The sequence below is a fragment of the Etheostoma spectabile genome, chromosome 17, assembly GCF_008692095.1.
Source record: "Etheostoma spectabile isolate EspeVRDwgs_2016 chromosome 17, UIUC_Espe_1.0, whole genome shotgun sequence".
NCBI classification, from domain to species: Eukaryota; Metazoa; Chordata; class Actinopteri; order Perciformes; family Percidae; genus Etheostoma; species Etheostoma spectabile.
In genome coordinates, this window is record NC_045749.1 from 8,594,066 (window position 1) to 8,617,156 (window position 23,091).

The 23,091-nt window shown below is 40.5% G+C and overlaps 1 protein-coding gene across 2 annotated transcripts in view; it reads left to right on the plus strand.

The window, feature by feature from the left end:
- bicc1a (BicC family RNA binding protein 1a) overlaps positions 1 to 23,091 on the plus strand; it is a 65,623-nt gene that overhangs the window by 37,281 nt on the left and 5,251 nt on the right. The window contains exons 5-19 of one of the 2 annotated variants that reach the window (XM_032541429.1): positions 1,147 to 1,305; positions 2,787 to 2,840; positions 6,919 to 7,101; positions 9,125 to 9,376; positions 10,964 to 11,095; positions 13,624 to 13,828; positions 15,583 to 15,744; positions 16,571 to 16,758; positions 16,883 to 17,024; positions 18,438 to 18,591; positions 18,988 to 19,126; positions 19,223 to 19,262; positions 19,764 to 19,918; positions 20,113 to 20,275; positions 20,820 to 20,983. In XM_032541429.1, the coding sequence (XP_032397320.1) occupies positions 1,147 to 1,305; positions 2,787 to 2,840; positions 6,919 to 7,101; positions 9,125 to 9,376; positions 10,964 to 11,095; positions 13,624 to 13,828; positions 15,583 to 15,744; positions 16,571 to 16,758; positions 16,883 to 17,024; positions 18,438 to 18,591; positions 18,988 to 19,126; positions 19,223 to 19,262; positions 19,764 to 19,918; positions 20,113 to 20,275; positions 20,820 to 20,983 (2,292 nt within the window). The remainder of the gene's footprint in view (positions 1 to 1,146; positions 1,306 to 2,786; positions 2,841 to 6,918; positions 7,102 to 9,124; positions 9,377 to 10,963; positions 11,096 to 13,623; positions 13,829 to 15,582; positions 15,745 to 16,570; positions 16,759 to 16,882; positions 17,025 to 18,437; positions 18,592 to 18,987; positions 19,127 to 19,222; positions 19,263 to 19,763; positions 19,919 to 20,112; positions 20,276 to 20,819; positions 20,984 to 23,091) is intronic. The other variant, XM_032541430.1, reaches the window with a different exon arrangement.

Below are 23,091 nucleotides of genomic sequence, written 5' to 3' on the forward strand. Positions count from 1 at the left end.
TATTCTGGCCATGGGTCACATCTCTTGCAGGTCCAGCAGGCTACGTCTCACACACTATTACTCTACGAACTGAAGTTAGTTGCATTCAATAACTTCATCTGTGTTCTTTGCCATGGCGGCCGCAATAGCAGTTACCCGCGGAAACACTGGTACAAATACAGGTTTGCCCCTCATACTTAACAATATACAGCTGTGTTAATAAAAAATTAAAACTGTAGACAAATGTCAGAAGTGTGGACCGGCGGCCGCTGTGTGGCGGGGATGCGTGGAGAGTAAGACGCGAGAGAGTAGAGGAGAGAGCCAACAAAGCACGGCTTTACAGAAGAAATGGGTCATGTAACGCAAAATTAAACCATATCCATACAACAAAATTGCAGCGGATGCGAGGACATTAGCACCGGTGCGTCCTAGCGGAGCTAAAAGCTAACAGACGTTAACTAGCACCGACTAGCACTTTTCACTGCTGTTGTCTGAATAACAACACAGACGGGACAAAATGTTGCGTTTACTGGTAAACTGGTAAACCATGAGACCAACGCATAACCATAGACTGTATATTAACAGTCTATGCCTATAACCGACTGCTATCTGTTGAATTTTCCTCCCGTTACCCTGTCCTCTGTGACTGTCTACATCTAGAAACTAAGCTGCGCGATGCAGGGAAAAACTCTGACTGGCACATGAGCAGACAGGGGTTTACGGAGCGGTAGATGCGCTATGCAAAAAGACTCGGAGCGTTCTATGAAATGACGCTTTAAAAAAAAAATGCTCGATCATGCAAATTTGATCGTGGGAAGTCAAAATCGTGATCGTGATTAAAATTTGATTAATTGTGCAGCCTTTGCATAAAGCCATAAAAACCGACAAATTTATTCAATCAGTGATTACTGTTAAGTAAGCTGTTTGTGGAGATGTGGTGATGGTGTCATGCCTCAGGTAAATGGACTGCAATAATTATAAACTTGCAGTCAATGCAGTGCATGGAATTTACTTCATACAGTTTAATATTTGGTCAACATTCTGTCATTTGTGACTTCTACCTTGGTTATTGAGTGTCTTTATAATAACATACTATAATAACACTGAGCTATTGTAAGCGTTATCAGTCATCATTTCAACGCAGCACTCTTCTTTTCTGCTTATTAGAGTAACAGGGTAACTCTGAAGATGGACGTCTCCCACACAGAGCACTCCCACGTTATTGGCAAAGGTGGCAACAACATCAAAAGGGTGATGGAGGAGACAGGGTGCCACATCCATTTCCCAGACTCTAACAGGAACAACCAGGCAGAGAAAAGCAACCAGGTTTGGGAGGATACAACATAGATTTACACTTAGAAGTCTGACTGAGGCATGCGAGATAGATACAGTAGGTGGTGCAAGCGGTTAACTGCCGGCCAATCAAAGAGTATGCCTCATCAAATATTTTGCATATACTCTTGAAGCACAACATTGCATAATTGATGTTTTGAGTTTAAGTGTATTTAATTCTGCTCCCTTTGTGTGTTTACCTTCATCGCCCATCTACAAATTTTTTTTCTCGCCAGTAGCAGCTTCAGTTGTTCTAAATAGTTTTTTGATCTGTGCATGCAGCCCTCCAGTCCATTTATTAACCGTCACAGAGTTTCTGGCTGGACAGGTTGCATAGAGTTGGTCCAGCTGGCTGTTTTGATTGGCTTACCCAGAGGAAGTCGGTGTGTTTTGGCTGAACCATATAAGGGCGGTAGGATCCTGGAGTAATTACCATTAAAGTGTATGAGGAGTTCAGCAGAGCACACTGCCATGCACGGCATTAGATTTCCATCTTTGCCAGGTCTACAGTGCACCTGGCAAGTTCATTTACTTTTAAAGGTCTACTTCACTGATTTCATCCTTATCACTGTGGAGAATTGCATAGTAAGGTATGCCTATGGTGTGTAGACCATTAAACTTGTCAGTAGTCTGTATCTCTAAGACTGTTCAACCTCCCCCCCAGTCTTACTCTGATGATGCAAGTACAGGCTCATAAGTAGCAATAGACTCCCTTTAAGCCTCAACACCCTTTTTAAGATGTTTTTTTTTTTGGTTTAAAAAAGCTTACTGACAGCAGCAGAGCCTTTGCGATACAGAGCATGTTAAAAATGCAGTGGTGTTGATAATCGGATATAAACAACCATTAAAATCAATAAAGTTGCTACTTAACCTTTCCTTCCCACTGGAACTGGTAGGATTCAGGATATTGTTCAAGCACACTTCAGCAGGGCAGACGTTTGCTTACATGAAGCTTAACAATGATTTTCATTTTGAAAGATATAATAGTTGCTCTCAGCAGTACCATGCCTCTTGTGTGTTTTGGATCAATACTCTGTTTGCTCCACAATGTTGAGCAGTTGCCTAAGAAAAAGGAGTAAGAGGTTATATCTAACAAGGTTATTTATCACTTTTTTAATGTAATTTTAATTTTTTTTACTTAACTTAATCTGGCCTTTCATTTTGGCAGTGTTTAAAGAAACCGTTACTTCAATTGTGAAAGCCATTTTTCTAATCAAATGGTAGATTTATGGTAACTGCAATGATGTGGTTCAAGAATATAAAACATTAACTACAAATATGTCACAAAAGGGAGTATGTTTCAGTTTACAGGAAGCCTTTAAACTTTTTCTGTTTTTAATAATGTATGTTTTAGATTTTTCTTTTGACATTGAAATAAAGTGCAACTGTATGCAATGACCAGATACATTATTTTTCTTGGATTGGGTTTGAACTGGCTAACTGATTTACATTATGTTACTTTTTATTGTGAACAGGTGTCCATCGCAGGGCAGCCTGGAGGAGTGGAGGCAGCTCGAGTAAAAATAAGGGTAAGTTGGAACCTAGATGCATTTGATTTAAACATTGTAAGTGTTAAATACCCATTCCCAGTAGGCTTCTAAGTTTATAGTTTTGACCTTCATGGAGCACGGCAACTGTGGGTTGTTTGACTTTCTGACAGTTGCCATTGATTTCAGTATTTACCAACTTTTACTTTTGAAAAAAAAAGCACAAATGGCTGGCTCTGTTTGAACTACTCACAAGCTTAACAGGGTTGTGTGTGCAATCAGATTGAACTTTGACATGAAATCGTAAAGCTCAGATGTTTCCTGACACTTCTAGAGAAGAGGTAGGATTGATCTCTCATTCAGTAAATATTGATAGTTTATACTTTTGATGTAGAACTGGCGAATTGAGAAATAATACAAGCAGCAGAGAAGAAGGGTTGCTGCTTGGCTTCAGTGTGACAGTTTGATTACAAGAAAGCATTTGATAAAAAGAAACTGATTAACACATTTGTGGACTGCTGCTATTAGCCTGCTAGCCATGCGAGCTTCTGTAGTTATATGTTTACTATTCCACCCACGCTATTTCCTGGTCCCCCTGCCTTTGCCCATACTCGCATGGCGAATTTCACTATGGAGCTTCAGAGTGCCCATCTACTGCTTTTTCATTGAACCACTCCATCCGTGCCCACTCATTACCCAGCATGACTAACCCCTTCGAGCTCATGTGTTAGTCTGAAATCCTGTAGTAGTTTATACTGCGTCACTTAAAACAGTTACTTCCTCCATAAATAAAACATCAGACTCAGGACAGCCAAGTTCTCTACCTAATCCTACCAATGGAAGAGCTCCAGTGTGACAGCACTTCTTCTACGCCACAAGCACCATTCCTAACCTATTCCTAAACCACTTACCAGAAACAATATAATACAAGCCTACCTCCAGCTCATTTTCTAGCCTATCTTCATTTTCAGTCTGACAGAAAGCCCAACCTCAGCTCTGTGGGCGGAGAACCTCTATGCTCGTGTGAAGTGTTGCATCCCTGAACGTTTGCTGTATTTCAACACCACAGCAGTTGTCCACAGTGGGCACGTTCCTCCACTGTGGACTGCCCAAAACTAACAAGGCTTGTGTGTGCATGTGAGAATGACTGAGTGAGTGACTGAAGTGTGTGTGATTAAGAGAGAGAAAAGAAAAGTTCATGTTGGATATTTTTGCAGTGTGTGTTGGCAAATGTTGGCATGTACGTACGCATACTTATACTTCTCTGTGCTTAGTGGTTGTTTTCACAAGAAGCAAGCCTCAACCCAGATCATCTACTTCTTTTTAGTATGGGTAAAAAAAAAGGGATAATCAAACTTAACCATAGCAGTGTTGTACAAAGAGGTTTATAATATAAGCTGTAGAGAACCACAAATTGTTCTAGCCTCCAAAGAACACAGTCAGCGGATGACGAGGGTGGATCAAAAGAAAGGTTTCCCTCTCTGTCAACTTCTGGCTTCTTCTGATGGAACCTGACCTTGATATTCACCTCATTCCATGATGACCCAAATATCTTTTTATGGTGTTCCATTAAACACTCAATACTCACGCTAGCATATCTTTAATTATGAATAAATTTATGAGCTACATCACTTAACCTGGAGGCAATTTTCTCCAATGCATCAAGGCAAAGTAGCATGTGGGAGAGATTTTCTTTCATCTAATTGTTGCACTTTGTCCACTTAATCAATACTGACGACTGACTGACTTCAAACCATAATTTTCTTCATTCAGTCATAATATACAGTGTATTTCTTCTAGGGCTGTAACGATATGCGATAAAGAAATGAAAGCAACCTTCTAAAATCATCTCCACAATAGAGTTTAGTTCTGTTGGTTTTTCAACAGTATACCTTTTTGTTACAAGAAGAACAGAAGTGTTATAGCTTTGGCCAGAGCCATAGCGAGAGCTTGACACCGCACAGTCTTTCTCTATCACTCTGGCTTTGGCTATTTATTTATTTTATTTAGGTGTGTTGTTGTATGTTGTTCTTTGGTGTTCCAAAAAAATTGTGATATGAACCGAATCATGTGTTTGGTTACAGTGTCGTTACAGCCCTTATTTCTTGACAAATAAAATGTATACACAGTAGTTAGCCAAGTTTCCTTTAAAGGAATCTAATTTTGGGAACATTTTGGGAAATACTTGCTGACAGTTAGTAGAGAAGATTGATACCAATCTAATTTTTACCATTAAATATGAGGGTAGAGACAGATAGCTTAGCTTAAAGACTGGGCAGCTAGCCTGTTCAAAAGTAAAAGAAAACTTAACGTCTAAATAGGAGTGTGAAAAGACAGTCATTGTTTTAACCTGTAAAACGCTTTTAACTTCAGGTAAAAAAAATAAAAGGGATCTCCTGGCTTCAAAGTTTGGAACTTCTCATCTAATTTTGAAATTTTTCCAAAATATTTAAATCTGTTTTTTAAAAAAGGAATGAGGGGAATTTTTGAGGTGTCGTAATTGAAGCACCACACAGTAAAATGAAAGAGGGTTTATTCTAGTTTCTCTGCCCCCTACTGTTGAGGTTGCCAGTGCATAACAATATTCAGTATGCTGTGTTTTGTGGTTCTGGGTGGCCTTTAGACCACATCTCCCATCTCCTCTGAAACCAGTGCCTGGGGTTGTGCCCCTCTCCCTGATGTGCATTAGCCATGAGCGTAATGTCCCTAACATACAGCCATACTACAGTGTAAGGTCTACTGTATTTCAAAGGCCTTCTTGGGTGGAGCTATATTTTGAGTCTGTAACAAGTCGGTTGTTAAGGGTGATGGATTCTCAGGATTTTTTTGAGCTTTCAGAGGTGGAGCTGACAGACAGGTGATGAAAGGTCTGGCCAGTTTATTTACCTTAAAGATATTTTCCTACATCTCTCAGCCTTATGTCAGGAGAACTGAGGCTTTTTCAACAGATTAAATACATGTGAAACTCCTATCTGCCAGGTAGACGTTTTGAAAAATGCTGAAGTCAGCTCCACCATGAAAACCAGTCTATTCTTCATTCAGTGCCTGACTCCTGCAGCTCTCCTTGTCCACTCTTGCATTTCCCTCAGTACTGACCTAAATTTCTCAAGTCCTCTGAGAGCGAGTGCTGAAATGTGATATAAATGTAAGGCCAAGCGCATATGGGACTGATCAGGGATGCATTTCTTTGGTCAGAGCAATTCATGCTGCTTGCCCTTCACTGGCAGCCAAAACCATAGTGGCGCTCTGCCCAAGAGTCAGTGTTTGGATAAGTGTGTGTGTGTGTGTGTGTGTGTGTGTGTGTGTGTGTGTGTGTGTGTGTGTGTGTGTGTGTGTGTGTGTGTGTGTGTGTGTGTGTGTGTGTGTGTGTGTGTGTGTGTGTGTGTGTGTGTGTGTGTGTGTGTGTGTGTGTGTGTGTGTGTGTGTGTGTGTGTGTTCCCTTAGTTTGTGTATAAGGGTGTGTGCCTGTGTGATTTCTCTCCCATGCATGCATAAGTATGTGTATGCATGAAGAGAGGCCCTTCCTGTCTGCATCTATTTTGTTTGAATGAGTGCTGGGATACTAATGCCAAGGGCTGATGTCTGTTGCTACTTCTGTGGTTTGATACAATGACTTGAAATTAATGTATGTGAATGAGCAGGCTATAGACCACTGATTCTTTGCATTTTTTTTTAAACAACTGTAACCATAATGTTTAAATCAGAAGTATCCTTTATCTAATAAAGGGTTTCTCTCTTATTGCTGACACTGCTCACCTTATTTGGATTAACTTCTATTTATTTGAGCTGAACGATTTACATACCAAGTTTTGCCACCTTTTGCTACAATAACTGTTATGTCTGTGAGTCAATTCACATTAGTCTGCACTATGTAAAGAAATCTGTGTTTTTACTTGGTGTCCAAATAGTCTTAATCGGTCTGAATAACAGCACAATGTGATACAAGGCACCATGGAGTCACTGTTTATGATTTTGTTCATAACAGGTTTTCTTTCCCTATTTAATGGGAACAGCAGTGGCAGCATAAGGATGAGCTATCCAACTTAACATAACTGCATCATTTTAGCGTGGTTATTTCACTTTCTTTTTCCTCCTCTCCTTCTGTCCCTCCATATTGCAGGAGCTGCTCCCTCTTGTGCTATCTTTTGAGCTTCCCGCCATCATGCAGTCTGACCCCAACTCCCCCGCCGTGCAGCACATCTCGCAGACTTACAACCTCACAGTCTCTTTCAAGCCCCCGACTCGTCTCTATCGGGCCACCGGTGTGGTTCGCGGCTCACAGAATAACACCAACGCCGTCAAGGTGAGGAGGGTCTCGCAATCTTAAAGTGAATTTTGTTTGAAGGTGTTGGATAGTTGCGTGAAAACAGGATGGTCAGTGCCCAAAACACACATACAACACATTTGACCAACTTAGTCACTGTTTATTTCAGGAATGATTCTCAAACTTATTTTAGAGAAAACTGTCTGTCTTTTTTAGTTTGGATTTTCTTGAATAACTAACCAAACCCCAACCTGTGCACTCCTTGACAGCATTTCAGTGTAAAATTTGAGTTAGTACTCATTCTTCACCCGTTAAAATGGCAACCCACAGACCATATTGAGACCCACCAACATTGTCAGCGTTTCTCACTTTTCTTGTTTTAAGTGCCTCATTACTTTCAGCACCACACAGGCAAGTGATTGCTGAGAGATGTTTTGTCGCTTGAACTGGACAGCTGCTGGTTCAGCTCTCCGTAGGAGGGAGACACGGCCCCACCAACTCCAGAAGTCACTCCTGAGTTCAATTTTTTTTTTTAGATTGAGTTAGGTGTGTGTGTGTGTGTGTGTGTGTGTGTGTGTGTGTGTGTGTGTGTGTGTGTGTGTGTGTGTGTGTGTGTGTGTGTGTGTGTGTGTGTGTGTGTGTGTGTGTGTGTGTGTGTGTGTGTGTGTGTGTGTGTGTGTGTGTGTGTGTGTGTGTGTATATATATATGTAGAGGTGCGTGCGTGCGTGCGTGCGCGCTTCCTCAACTGGCATCTGAGTTGTGGCTTTTCAAAGCCTGCCAAGGAGTCTTTTCATCAAGTGGTGCCAACTTACTTTTCCAAAACAGAGCTTCTGCTAACAATACTGAGCTTACTTTTGATTTGCTAGTGAATGCATCTGACAAATATTAATCCCTCCATTTATTTATTCATATATGCTTGAGCACTTTAAATTGGAGTTTGAGTGCTAGTGTGCATTTGTGCACATTTACTGTGTTCTATGTTTGTTTACTATGTGTAGATATATCAATGCAGAAGCATGGGCGCTGAGTGTGTGGTGGGTCTGACGGGTCGGTTTGGATTGGGAAGCATGCCAGATGAAGGTTAGAGGATTAGAGGAATATGTGTGCTATGTTATTTAGTGGTGTGAGACCCATGGAGCACCTTCGAGGATTGCTCAAACTCTTGTGGATTGTTGTGTTATGCTGGCCGCAGTGTGTGGATTTTATGCACATTGGAAATTACTTTACTTTATGACTTTACTGAGCCAAGCTATGGCTTGCAGAGGCATAGCAGAGACAGTGAGGAATGAGACTGTTCTACAGGCCAGCAGATGCAGTGGAAAATACAATAGTTTCCTTTTTGGTTATGTACAAAACACTGGTGTTTTCTGTGGGAAATGGGCAACATGGCTCCAATGCTCTCCTTGTTAAATGAGGAGTTTATGTGGGCTGGCTATTGTTCTAAATTGAATATTGTTCCATTTATATTGTCAGTTCTGTTATGTATGTTCATTTGTATGGTTTGATATTCTTGAGAAGTCAGTAAATTGTCCACTTTATTCTTTGTAATATTGGTAGTAGAATTATTAACTTTTACACCCATGGGGCATCTTCTCCTACAATTAGCATGCATCCAAAACAAGATGGCAAACTCTTTTATTTTTACACTCCGTAATATTTATAAAGCACAAATGTGAAACACTTGCTTGTTCCTGCTTCTCAAATGTGAGGATTTTTCCAAAAATTAGCAACAGATGAATTAATTCCCTGATAGCATGAATGTTAAAGTTGTCATGTAAAATTTCATTGAAGTAAATATTTACTTCTAATCATGCCATGCTGGTGGCCTTGCCTAAAGAATGGCAAGGTCAGGCGATCCACCACTTTGGTCCACACTAAATTATCTCAGAAAGACATTCACAGACTTTGGTGACATTAGCATTTAGCTCAAAGCTCCAATGTACCTATGCTTTAGTCGATAAGATTAATGTAGACTCTTAATCTTATGATATTATCTTTTATCTGTTCTTTATATATTCATATACTACCTGTTACATTACCTTGTCATCTTTGTTTCCCCAGAGGGGTACAGCTCTACTGTTGGAGCATCTGGCTGGTAGCCTAGCAAGCACCATCTCAGTCACCACCCACCTGGACATCGCACCCCAGCACCACCTATTCATGAAGGGCCGCAATGGCAGCAACATCAAGCATATCACCCAGAGAACGGGTGCCCAGATCCACTTCCCTGACCCCAACAGCCCCCAAAAGAAATCCACAGTCTACATTCAGGGTACCATTGAATCTGTCTGCCTGGCACGGCAGTACCTAATGGTGTGTACCTTGTGTGTGTTTTGTTTGACTTCCATTGGTTGAAAATAATTACTTTAAACGTCTAAGCTTTCTTTTGGGGTTTACTTGATGACATTGGCAATATATTCTTTACATATCTAGATTCCACATTCTGTGTGGTAGCTATAAATGGGTGCCATGGTTTCACTAACATCATCATGGTATGTGTGCATGATGCGTGGGTTTTGATATGGGGTTTAAGAAGTAGACCATGATTGCCTTTGGGGGTTTTGAATAGTCTTGGGAGAAATTAGCTTGGCTCTGTTCCTGCTGCTGAAATGTCCAGTTATACAACAATCTGTAGATGAGTTAAGGTTAGCCTGCATGATTTATAGCCACATATCCGACTATGAGTTGGACACATAGATTTGCGTCAGCTTGGCTTTAGTTTTTAACGTTGTGGCTGTGTACAGATGTTTATTGGTGTTAATGGTTTGGCTTCTATATACAGTAGATGTTAGTGGATTTAAATTTCAGCTCAGTCTGTAATTCAGAGGTCATCACATTACCGGGTTTTTTTTGGACCAGGAGAAAGCGCCTCAAATTTAAATATCTGTTGGTTTAAAATGCTCTGTGGTCATTCTTGCCTGGTTGCTTGTGACAGCTGAGGCTACCCTTATCTGAATTACTTAGGAATATATTAATCAGAAGTCTGTTTCAAAAATTTGTAAAAGTGATGGCTGTTTAATTACTATTGGCTTAAAGCTTTTGGTGAGCTGGTGCATATTAGGCATCTCAGCTGTAAACAGCTTTGGCTTTCTGTTTGGAGATCTATAATGTGGGCCAGTAATTCTGCCAGAGCTGTCTTCTCTTTGTCTGCGGCCTCCCATTTGGCTCTGAAGACATTTAGCAAATGTCAAAGTTGCTGCAGTGGCTAAACATGATTTTGTCTTGGTCTGGACACACAAGAGGGAGCCTCTCACTGTCTGTCTGGGTGAGGCTGTAAATAAAAACCGAATAATGTATGAGAGAATGATTTAGAAGGGAGACGGGGAGGAGAAGCATAGAAAGCAGGGGACGGGAGAGGACATTGAGAAAGAAGAGTAGGGGATAAAGAGGAGAAGCTCGGAAAGTAGAAGAGTGGACATACAAGGGAGAGTGAGGAGTCCTGCTCTCAGTTGTGTACTGTGTGATTTGGCCTCTTCCAGCCAGACTGTAGATTACAGCTCCATTCTCAGGTCCTGTCAGAGCCGGCCTAGCCTCTATACTCTGCTGCTAATTACACCCACTCACAATAGGAGCGCAGTCCAGCAGTCGGCCCAAAATATAGATGCCTGTGGTGCTTGTGGTGGTGATCATGCAAAACAGATTGCTCTTGGCGGAATTTCCCAATCTTTTTGTGGGATGAATCCAGCAATGAATCTTGTATTTATTGGTATGCTTAGCATGTAGGTCAACAAATGGTATACTATAAAGGAACATTTACTACTGCTATGAGAAATGGTATATAATATAGGAGCACAAATGTGTTATAGCATACTAGCAAGGCTATGAAAGATATTAGTCTGCAGCTGACACAAGAAAACGATATGTTGCTGAAATACTTTAAATTTTGTGTTTGCTCCGCAGGGCTGCTTACCTCTGGTATTAATGTTTGACATTAAAGAGGACATTGAGGTGGAGCCCCAGTGTATCACAGCACTAATGGAGCAGCTGGATGTCTTCATCAGTATCAAACCAAAACCAAAACAGCCCAGCAAGGTATGACACCAGGCTTACACTCACACAGCATGAATAGTTTATTGGGATTTCGAGCAATACTAGTGGTATGGCTCTAGGGATAGTGGTACATGCTATGGCTCTGGGGAAAGGGAGTTCAGTCGATCCCTTTTGATTCGGACTGAAATATCTTGATGACTATTTGATGGTTTGCTCTGAAAAGTTGTACAGATATTTATGGTGCCTTGAGTATGAATCTTAATATCGTTGGTGACCCTTGACTTTTCATTTAACGTCATCAGTTCAAAATATAAATGTGTCTGATATTTATTCATTTTATCTTTATTTCTATAGCAATTTATATATCATAGCACCAATGCTACATACCTCAGCATTTATAGCACTAAGCTAGTTTGCCATGTTCATTTCTAGATGGGCTTTTAAAATACACGAAACTCAACAAGAAAATGCATATAAAACAGGATAAAATGCTACCAATTATACACTACTACTACATATATCCTTGTAGTATTAATATTATGATCAAAGTGATGTTAGCATGTAGCTTGAAGCACCACTTGCCTCACAGATCTGCTAGCATGCCAGCATGCTTAATCATGTTGGGCGCCCGGATAGCTCAGTTGGTAGAGCAGGCACCCAAATATACAGGTTTGCTCCTCAACGCAGCGGGCCTCGGTTCGATTCTGACCTGCGGCCCTTTACTACATGTCATTCCCTCCTCTCTCTCTCTCTCTCTCTCTCTCTCTCCTTTCACTTCTTCTGCTGTCCTGTCATTAAAGGTCTAAAATGGTCAAAAAAAGTTAAAGTTAAGTAAAGTTAAAACTAATACTACTAAAATGTTTTTAATCAGATTAACTATGTGTATAGGATCATACTTACTAAGCATTTGAGTGGCATTAAATCAAAAAAATTATTTGGATGCACTGCCCTATTTACATTTTGCACTTGGAACTAACATCTGTATTTGCAGCTTTTAACATCTATTTTAAGGGGTGATGTTTGCGCATAGAATTGGATTTAAGATTAATGAAATTAATCGATTCCAGTACCTTAACCTCAGTCAAGAATTAGTAGTTTAGACGTATACACATCCTTACTTTTCGCCCTGAGAGAAACATAGCCGTTGTCTTGCAAGTCCAAATGCTGTGTCAGGCAGAGAGACAGAAAAAAAGACTACCAAGAAACATATAAGCCACTGTTCCACTGGAGAATAACTCTCAAACGTCACAGCATGACATTGAGCTAAATTATAGATTGTCACATTTCATCGCTATAAAAACTGGAAACTTACACCAAGGGGAATCGTGCCATACCAACACTGAGAAGAGTTTTGGCAAATCGACATCTCCCACAGTGGGGAATCAGTCTGCCATGCATGTTTCACCTGATGGATGGGAATGCTCAGTCTTTTGTATTATGCCTCAGCTATTTCAATTAAAAATAACTGGCTTGATTTTAATGTTTTCTTGGTAAATTAGGTAGCAAATTGGATGTATGTTCATTCGTTTTTTGTTACATACAGTTGAATTAGTGAAATAATTTCCATATTGGGATTTACAAACTCGCAGCATTTGTGGTGCACCTGTGTTTTATCCAAAGCCAATGTCTGATGTTACTCATGGTCTACTGTTGTACAACACATAATGTTTCTATTCATATTTCACCACTTGGCACAGTCCTGACTGTCTCTTCGAAGTGCCCCTGTCCCATCCTGAGCCAGGGCTCCGTGGCCAAACCAGACAGGCCTGTGGGAAATAATATGAAGGTGCCAGTGTAAACACTGACCCAGCCCAGATTCTCTTAAGAACCCTTCACTTAAACATTTTAAAGAGGTGACAGCAGTAATTCAAAAGGCCTGTCCAAATGCATGCTGTAGCCTCTGTGCTCCTGGCACTTTGGCAGACCCATAAAGGAGGGTGTGCGTGTGTCGGAGAAACTGATCGTGATTGGAATCCATTTTTCAACAAGCTCAACTCCTGCAAAGAGCTAGGACATGATTTGTGCTCACGTTCACGTTTTAATTTGATGTTCATTAAGGGCAGGGTTTCTGGTAATGTAGAAAATGTCATTGAAGTCAAAAAGTAATTTCTCTCACTTATTTAAAATCTTTCCTGTTCACAATTCTTTGTTGATTGGGTGCCTTGTAGTATAATAGTCATTGAGTCACTAGCATTGCCTCATATTCTTTTCCCTCATATCAATGAGTAAGATAGGGTATGTTATGCAATTGATTGAGAACGCTTTCTCTAAACTTAGCTCCCATTGGCTCCTTCTCTCTCCCACACTGCCTCAATGTTTATCCTTCCAATCTACCCTAATTCCTTCTTCCTTCCTCCCCTTTTTGTTTGCCTACCCCTGATCCTCACTATCTCTGTTGCCAACATTCCCTACCATATCTATCCCTTGTTTCCTCCCCTGCCTTTCCTCTTCAGCCTCTCTCTCATGTCTTTTCTCCCTTCTCTTCTTTCCCATTCTCGTCTTACTTCCTTGTCCACTACACCTGTTTTTTTTAATACTCAACACCTCTTCCTCCTCCCTCAATCTCTCAGTCTGTGATAGTCAAGAGTGTGGAGAGGAATGCAGTGAACATGTACGAAGCCCGTAAATTCCTCTTGGGGCTGGAGAGCAACGGGGTTTCGTCCTCCTCGGCCTCTGTGGCGTTACACACCGCCACCAACATTCCGTCCCCGTCCCTCATCTGCCCTGTTGGCCTGGACATCTTGGCCTCAGCTGGCCTGGGACTGAGCAATCTAGGTAATGACACATCTTGTTTAGAAAGTCCCTGTTGTCTTTCTTCTTTCTTCTTACTTTTTCCATGATGGGGGGTGGGGGAGATAAATTTGTGAGGAAAGATAAGAAGTGACCCTTGAGTGATCTTTTTTCCTTTAAAGAAATGCATTAAAGATTAAATGTGTTTTGTAGAGACACTAATGCCCTCATGCAGCAATGTCACATCTTCACCAGTCACACGCAGAGAGTCTTATCTCATAGCAACACATCCACTGAAGATATCTTCAAACCGGATCTCCTCAAAGCCCGTTATCACCTGGTTAACTGAATCACTGATTGCAAATGATTTTAAAATCCGATACAAAGATCCTCTTAGCATCCACATAAATCACCGCCAGTGATTCATGGCACCATCATCTTTATGCACATTTCTATGAGAGTTGTTAGTCTGCAGGACTGACTTTACCATGATGGTATGAATTTCAAGAATTGTGTCCCGCATGTCCAAATTTTTGATGATTTAACCATGCAAATAACCTTAATATGAATTTAGTTGCGCCAATTTGAATGAATCGTGAGCTTTTAAATCATAGGATGATGCGTAGGAGTTGTTTTTGTCCACAGCGCTGACATCAACATGAAGGCAGAGTTCAGCTTGGAAGAGGATGTTTTGTTTCCAGGGGGGGGGGGGCTTTTAAATTTATTTTAGAACAAGTAGTATCGTAAGATACATATTTAACACCAGTTATCTGCTTTTTGCTTTCATTTGATTTTGGTTTTGGAGGGGTTTAGACTTTGAAAACATGGAAATAAGGACATGGGTAATGGCTGTAAGAAAAGGAGATTGTGGAATAAGGTGACAGGAAGTAGCTCATGGACATAAGCACATGCTGGTGATAGATCATCACAGTTTATCTGTTTAAATACAAATCTTTACCATCAAATGCTAACCATAGCAAATGTACATTATATTACCTTGACATTTCCTTTCAATGAGAGGAGGAATATGACAATACATAGTTTGTTTATTATTGTATTTATTCATTACATTTCTGCAGCCATGACTATATAGATACACAGTACTATAACTTTTTTTTTTAAACATTAGCTCCAAGATTCTTAATGAAAATACTTATTTGAATTTAATTAATGTATCTTGTCAAATAACATTTCTGTCATTGTGTACTCACCACATGACATTGGAAAATTGAATTTAAAAAGTTGGTAACATAAAAAAAACAATTTGCTATGAGGTACAGTAGAAACGACCTCTTGCTGTCTCATTTAAACCCAGGGGCCCAGGGGTAAAGCTGTGGACGGCCACATCCTGGCCTTTAGTAATTGCTACATGCTTCTTTTCCTCAGATTACAGACCAGTCTGCCAGAAGAAGCCCTGGCCTTATTCCTGGAGCCAAACTAGCCCCTTGTTAAAGCCACAGACCTGCTTCTTTCTGTTTTCATACACTGTGTTTGGGTTAAAACACCAAGCACCACATTGTTGGTGCTCTCAATAACATGGTTTTATCGGGTATAAGGACACACGAGATATATACTTTTGCATCCATGACCTTGTAGAAATTTAAAAATTCTTCCTGTTGTTTGCTGTCTGGTTGATGACAGTTTGATGGAATTCCAGTTAAATAGCTGGAAAACCAAGATTATTGTTTGACGGCCGTAGTGTAACGTGTGATTAGCTTTGAAAAATGGCTCTGAGCTTTGACAGGACCACCACTGATCTATTCATCTCCTGTTCACTCCTTCCTTTCTGGTCTCCGTAGGTTTTCTGGGTGCGACGGCGGCCCACTCCCTCACCAACTCTGCTGCACCAAACGCTGTCCTCAACAGCTTAAACTCTTCTATGAGCCCTCTGCAGAACACAAGCCCCAGCACCCCCACACCCTCCCCCTCCCTTTGGCCCAGTTCACTCACCAGCACCAAAGGTTGGTATATTTGCTTGGTTCTCTAAGATCTCTTTTAATATACGTTTAAATAAAATAATCATCATAATAAAAACATTATTAATGTTATTTCTGGTTCTGCTGCTTTAATTTTTATCCTTTTTTTTTTAACTGTCCGCTTTGAGTCCATGTTTTTTGTCCATGTGTTTGAATACTTCCTTTTAAAGTGGAAATACTGAACTCCTAAATAGTATTCTAGTTATTTTGAAGTGTTTTTGTTTTAGGGTTTCTGCAGCGGCTTAAAAAGTCTAAAATTTCAAGTATGGTGGTAATTAATTTTTCTACTTTCGTGCAATGCTACTACCTCTATGGCTCTTTCTTTATTCCTTGTTAAATTGTAGTTCTTTCTTTCGCTAGTCCAAATATAATTTTGATGTATTACGACAAAAATGACACCAACATTCAATTTATGTTGCAGCCAATAAGCTTTTGTGTTATTGGTGAAAGTCTCTTTCGGATTGTACCACAGACATGAAACAGATATTAGTCTTAAGCTATGAGGAAGTGCAAGTTTAGCGCTACTTGAAAAAACTTAATTTCGAGCTTAGTTGATGTTGTCATAAAGGTGTTAAATGTCATTCATAATGGTCTTGAAAAGGACTTAAAAAGTCTTAAATTTGGTAAACTTTGGTAGACTTGGTCAAACTTGCAGAAACTGTATTTTATGTTGTGTTTTAAATAGAGAGGTAGATGAATAGACAAATAGACAGAAACCTACAGGTCTTGAGGATAATTGTACAGATATCCCTTTAGAACTTTGAAAATTTTAAATTGTAATGCTACATTCTTTACTGCTTATGTTTCTTAGGCTTCTCCTCTCAGCTGATGCTGCACCCTGCCGCCCAGGCCACATTGAGTAGCATCCTGATGTCAAGCGTTCACGGTTACACACAGAATACACCGTCCCCTCCACCTGGTCTCGCCCCTATAGACAAGCAGCCCAATGGGGTTTCTGACTGCACCAAGGGCCCTTGCACTCTTAATGGACATGTCAAGGTTGGCCAATTTATATACTGTACATGTTGCATTATTTAGCACTCACTTTGACTTTTTTGTTGAGTAAATTAAGTAAAAATATTTTTTTGCTCTGTGTTATGTCCGTGTGTGCATGCATCTATAGCATCCTGGCTCAGTCTATGGGAGGATAGCAACTGCATCACTTGCAGAAACTGTTTTGAGTCCAGCTCCATGTGACTCAGTTCAGGAAGCCAGTGGACACAATCCATCAGAACCGCGTTCCAACAAGTCCAGTCAAGATGAAGGTATTCCTCTTAAGTAAAGGAACTCAACCAGCCTACCACTATTTGTACTGTATAATTTTTAAGTTGCTAAACTACAGTATTTGTTATTTTATAATAAAAAAGTAACTTAATTTATACCCGATCTTAAAAAAAAAATGCATCTGTTTGAGTATATTCACAGATAATATTTAGCCCTAAAGAATGCAGAGGCTTGTGAAAGCACATGCATCTCCTAGCTTATCTGCTAATCACCTCCCTTCCAAAATATCAAGCTTATCCTGTTCATGTGCAGGCACAGCACCCACATGGCTGTCATTTTTGTCTACCTAACATAGGGACCATCACTACATTTAACTCAAATTATTTCTACTTTAAGATTTTTTTTTTTTTTTACTCTAAACCATTTTCTTTGACCACATTTTTTTAAAGAGAAATTATAATCAATGTTTGTTGTAAAATACTACTTTCAACTCAGTGCATTTTAAAAGTCTACTCATAGCAAGAGTATTGCCCTCTTGTAGGTCAGTTATGATAAGACACTTAAAACTGGACAGACAAGGTTTTTGAGCTGTCAACATTTTTGACTCTGCTGGACCTTGCCGACTTAACATAAATGTCAAATTTAAGCTTTTCCACTTGACATTTATGTAACACTTAAACCCACTTTCAGAAAAATGTCTTGAATTAACTTATTTGTATTCCCCTCTACTGTCCTCCTAACCTCATACTTCCTCAGACTATGTTTATTGAGTTGGAACGGAGACGTATTAACTGCTGGTCTCCTAGCGGTCGAGAAAGGCCCTCATTTCCTCCGTGTCTTGCACTTGCGGTTTTCCCCTCAAACTTTCACTCTCACGCGTCTCGTTTTTCCCCGCTGTTTTCTGAGCTGGTCTTCCCCCTATGCGGTGCACCCCGGTAAGGTTTCCTCTCCCTCCCTTACCACCTCATGTGTTGCAGAATGTGTTTGGACTGGCTCGCCCAGTCCGACTCCACTCCACTCTGTGGAATGAGGGCGTGCAGGGGAATTGTTTAAACATTAAACCCCAGAGAGCTTAATTAGATTGACTGACATTATATTATTTTACACTATTCAGCACACATACACACACACACACACACACACACACACAATCTGTTACACAGAACAGGTTCTTGTCAGACTGAAAGTAGAGTAGCGGGTGCAAAACCACTACAATTACAGCTGCTGTGTGTTTAATTAATCCAGGATCCAACTGAGACTTGTCACAGTTAAACGCATGCACACATACTTATGCCCACCAAGCCACTCAACCCTTTACACTAAGTGATTAGTCACTGCTGAAAACATGGTAGAGATTGAACAATTAGATCAAACATGAAGTATTTCAGTTATGGTTGTCATATTACTGTGTATTTTCTGTGTATATAAAATATGTTTGTGTGTGGTTCCTTCAGGCTCTGACACATTTGTGGAAGTGGGCATGCCCAGAAGCCCCTCTCACTCGGCCAATGGGAGTGAGCTGAAACAGATGCTGGCTTCATGTAAGACGTCATCAGGGAAGCGACAGGCTGTGGAGCTACTGCAGGGCACCAAGAACTCCCATCTACAGTATGTTTAAAGCGATAGATAATTTACAGCTTGTATTGTTAAGGTTTAACATCTCTCCTGAAGCTTTTTAGACCTCAGTCTGTTACAGAGACACTACCCCACCGCACCCCCAAGCTTAAAGATTTAATTTTTTTTTTTTGACATCTTACAAAACTAGATGATAATGTAGAAAGTGACAGAGATGGTTATTTTATCCCATATGGAGATTTAAGTGTCTAACCCTAGACATTATGGTTATTAGAATAATCAACTGTATCTTAATAATTGAAGCGAGTACACAGTCAAACCTGATGAACCGGGTACATTAACAGCCTTAGTGATACTGTGAGGAGATGATGAGATGAAGAACTACATTTTCTTAACTCGCGATACTATAATCCTGTTTTATCCCAACAGCTCTGACTGTCTTCTCTCGGACACTGAGTCCAGCTCATCTGACAGCCCAGTGGCCGATAAACGGGCACCCGGTAGTGAGCGGGCGGCTGAGAGGGAGAGAATCAGACTGGTACCACAGACCTCCTTCGCCAACATACAGGTGCCCGCACGCACGCGCACACACACACACACACAAAAATACACAGTTTGGGGGGTAATATAGGAAAAGGCATAAAACAGTTTGTTGTCATTTCAGGCATTTGACTATGAACAGAAAAAGCTGTTGGCAACCAAAGGTAAGCTGACATTTGTGTCTGGTCAAATACTACCATGTCATTAGTAGTGCCTGGATGTGCCCTGCCTGAACATAGACTGCCACATAATTTAAAGGTCACAACTGCCATCAATAGCTATGTGTTCCTTGAAAAAGCATCTCAATTTCCCCCTTGTAAACGATTATCTCTATGGACAGACATTTTAGCAATAGCCAAAATATGTAATTCATAACTCCTAACTGCAGTCTTTATATGTAAAAGTGTGTATAAAATGCTGAACATGTAAAATGTTCAATTTATGTTGCTTTAGTGCTTAAACAAGTAGATACATTGTAACCTGTGTGTAATATATCTAACTTTAAAACTAAGTGGAACATGGAAAACAATTAAGTGTATGAGGCATATGAAGCATACTTTAAAAAATGCAATTCATGGTCGATTTTCAATGTTTACAAGAAATGTTATTTTGCGTTATCTCTGTGTAAGTGCGTGTGTGCATCACTGCATGTCTGTATTCAACAGCTATGTTAAAGAAGCCTGTGGTGACAGAGGTGCGAACCCCTACCAACACCTGGAGTGGTCTGGGCTTCTCAAAGTCCATGCCAGCTGAAACCATCAAGGAGCTGCGGAGAGCCAATCATGTCTCATACAAACCCAGCATGAGTACCACTTACGAGGTTAGATATACAGGTCCTCAATGTTTGCCATTCTCGTCTATGATGATTAACCTTTTTTAGTTGTCGAACAAAGTGAAGATTGCATTTGTTTTACTACATACTATGTAGGTAGATGTTTTTGTAGCTTATTTTGAGAGACTGTGTAGTCACTCAGCCCTCCTTGTTCAATGTCTTTTCTCTGTATTCTCTTTCAGGATTCCCCGCTGTCCTTGTCTCGATCCGGCAGCCGGGAAGGCATCGGGAATGGCAGCGACTGTGACAACTGGCGAGATAGAAACGGCACCGGTAACGGCCTGCCGAGTCACGCCGAGTTCCCCTCAGCTGTCGGCAGCCCGAAGAGAAAGCAGAACAAATCTGGTGAGTTAAGTATTTTTGTTGTACAAACCAAGTACTGATGAAGAGATGTTCCTCTAACAGAAAATGTTATTACATTTTTGGCTTTGATGGTAAAATAATTTTGTAGAACGACTTAATAGATCCAGGTGAACATGTCCCATTTTTTTTATTCATTTTGTGTTTAGTAAGCTTTAAAAAAACACACACTATGAATAATTAAACACTAAAAAGAACAGAAGAAGTATACATTCAGGAAAACACCATACACTCAAAAGTGAACTTTTCAGTGTCAAGGTCAGAGATGGCACTTCAGCTAACTTCCCCTGGATCTGCCTCTAATACCATTCTAGTTTAACAAGATCTGTACTGGTCTCATCAGTCCAAATTTTAAGCACATTCAATATTGTTTTCTCACTTTAATACACGTTTACATTTGTTGACTAATTAAAAATGGTGCTAAATATTGTTGTCACTGAGATATGAATAAACAATTGCTGCTTTTTTGCTTACTTCAACATTTTCGTTGTTTTCTTTTCAATTTTTGCTTCAATCTATTGATGAACAGCTGCAGAGCATTACCTCAGCAGCAGCAACTACATGGACTGCATCTCCTCGGTTACTGGCAGCAACGGCTGCAGTCTGAACTCGTCTCTTAAAGGCTCAGACCTGCCTGAGCTGTTCAGCAAGCTGGGTTTGGGGAAGTACACAGACGTCTTCCAGCAACAAGAGGTAGTGTACAATGTGAACCCACTTCCTATAGTGTTCATCATTTTAACAATGGGACTGTCGAGCTGATGACAGGCGCTGACATTTTCCAAAAGAAATTCCGGCAGGGCTCTCGGTCCCCCACTTTGGTCCAGACTGAAACGCAACAACTACTGAATGAATTTCTTTAAAATGTTGCACTTAAATTTGTTCTTCTTTTTGTTCTATGACTTTGATTGCTATTAAATTTGCTACAGACATTGAAGGACCCTAGATTTAATGCTAAAGACTTACATTCTCATACAGAACAATCATAAAGTGAATATTTTAATTTGTCCAACACTTCAGTTTGTGACAAAATACCTGCAAAACTAGCAAATGTTAGCATGCTAACACGCTGTACTAATATGGTTAACCAGGTCCATTATACCTGCTAAACATAAGCATGTTTGCGTGGTCACTATGAGCATGCTAGTGGTTGCCTCACAACCACAAGGTTGGCAGATCAATCCCAGTTCATCCGGCCTCATGTCAAAGTGTCCCTGAGCAAGCCACTGAACACCATGTTGGACGCCAAAGGTATAGCTGTCCACTGCTCCTAATACCTAGGATGGGTTAAATGCAGTAATAGAATGTCACTACACTGGAATGCCATCTTCCTCCTCTTTGTCTACGGCTGTGTGTATGTGACAATTAAGAATAAAGTTTGATCCTTTTTGATAAGCATTAGCTTTAAGCGTTGCAGCTAGCATGACCAATAAACCAGGGCTCTCACGCATTGGCCGTGAAACACACGCATTTGACTGGTTTCACACGCTCACACGCCACACCCCCAATTTCTCACTTTGAAGTGTCAACCCGGTCTGTCAAATTTCTGAAAGATGAGTTTATCTATAGATCTAGCTGTTGAGCCACTTATGATCAACTAGTTGTGCTTTCAGAGACTGTGAGGGGGTTCAAGAGCGCTCCCTTTTTTTCGAATTGTCGCAAACTGAAAAAAAAAATGTTCACGAGCCCTCCCAGCTGCATTTCCCCGGCTTCAGGTATGTGCTCTGAGAATCACAGACCCGTCCGTCGCTTCCTGTCCACTCTTTCTGTAAAAATAGAGGTGAACAGAGCGGCTGGTAAGCGTAGCAGCTTCAGTTCATTTTAGTGGACTCGCTCTGCTGTGGACAGTGACGTGTTGCATCCGTGCGTAGACCTCCGATGAAGAGCAGCGTACAGCCTCCTCTAAACTTTGTCAGAGACCCAAATGGGCCTCTGACTGTGCGACGGTCTGAATGAGATACTACCATATCAGCAGAGCAATGACATGCACAGCAGACTATATTACAACTCTCCAAATCTCGGACAACAGAGATGGGAGGAGTTTTATTTTGAATGTGCACAAAGTTGTAAACACGAGCAGAAATTTGATAAAACATCTGAGCTATACTATACTATATATATATATATTATACTGCAACGTTGGGCCACTATTGTGCTTCTCTAACCTCGGTGCATCTCAAAATGTAACTGTAAATAATTAATTCAGTGTTTCATAAAATGAACAAATAGTCTTTATTTTCCCAAAAAAGTAAATACAGTAAGTGGGGCACAGAGGATGAGGGCCAAACATTACTGAGCCTTGGCACAAAGGTTAAAGGATTAGATTTTATGCAAAACAGTGGTTCTCATTCTTTAGAATTTCAGTGGTCTTAGTTGATCCCTCAACATTAATTTAACTTAGGGTCCCTGGTCCCTACACCAGGGACCCCTGGACCTGTTCACCACAGACCCAAATTGTCTCAGCTGTTGCCGACACATGCTACTGTCTCTTCATGTGGTTCATTATGTTTGGCACATTATCTGGGTCAGTTCTTATATCATAAGAAGTTAATAATGCAAATGATGTAAATGCTAAATGCCATAATACCTGTTGATACGACAATGCTAAGGCTCTTAACCCTACAGTTTTGCACATGTCATGTAAGACTTGATTTCTCCATTTTTTTGCACAAAACTCTCCAGAAAGTGCCATTTAATGGTTTATTTTTCAAAAACAATTCCTGGGGTGCATACCCCATAGGGAGAGCCCCCCATCCCCCCACACATAACAAATCCCCATTTAAACCCTGAAGGATAATGATGCT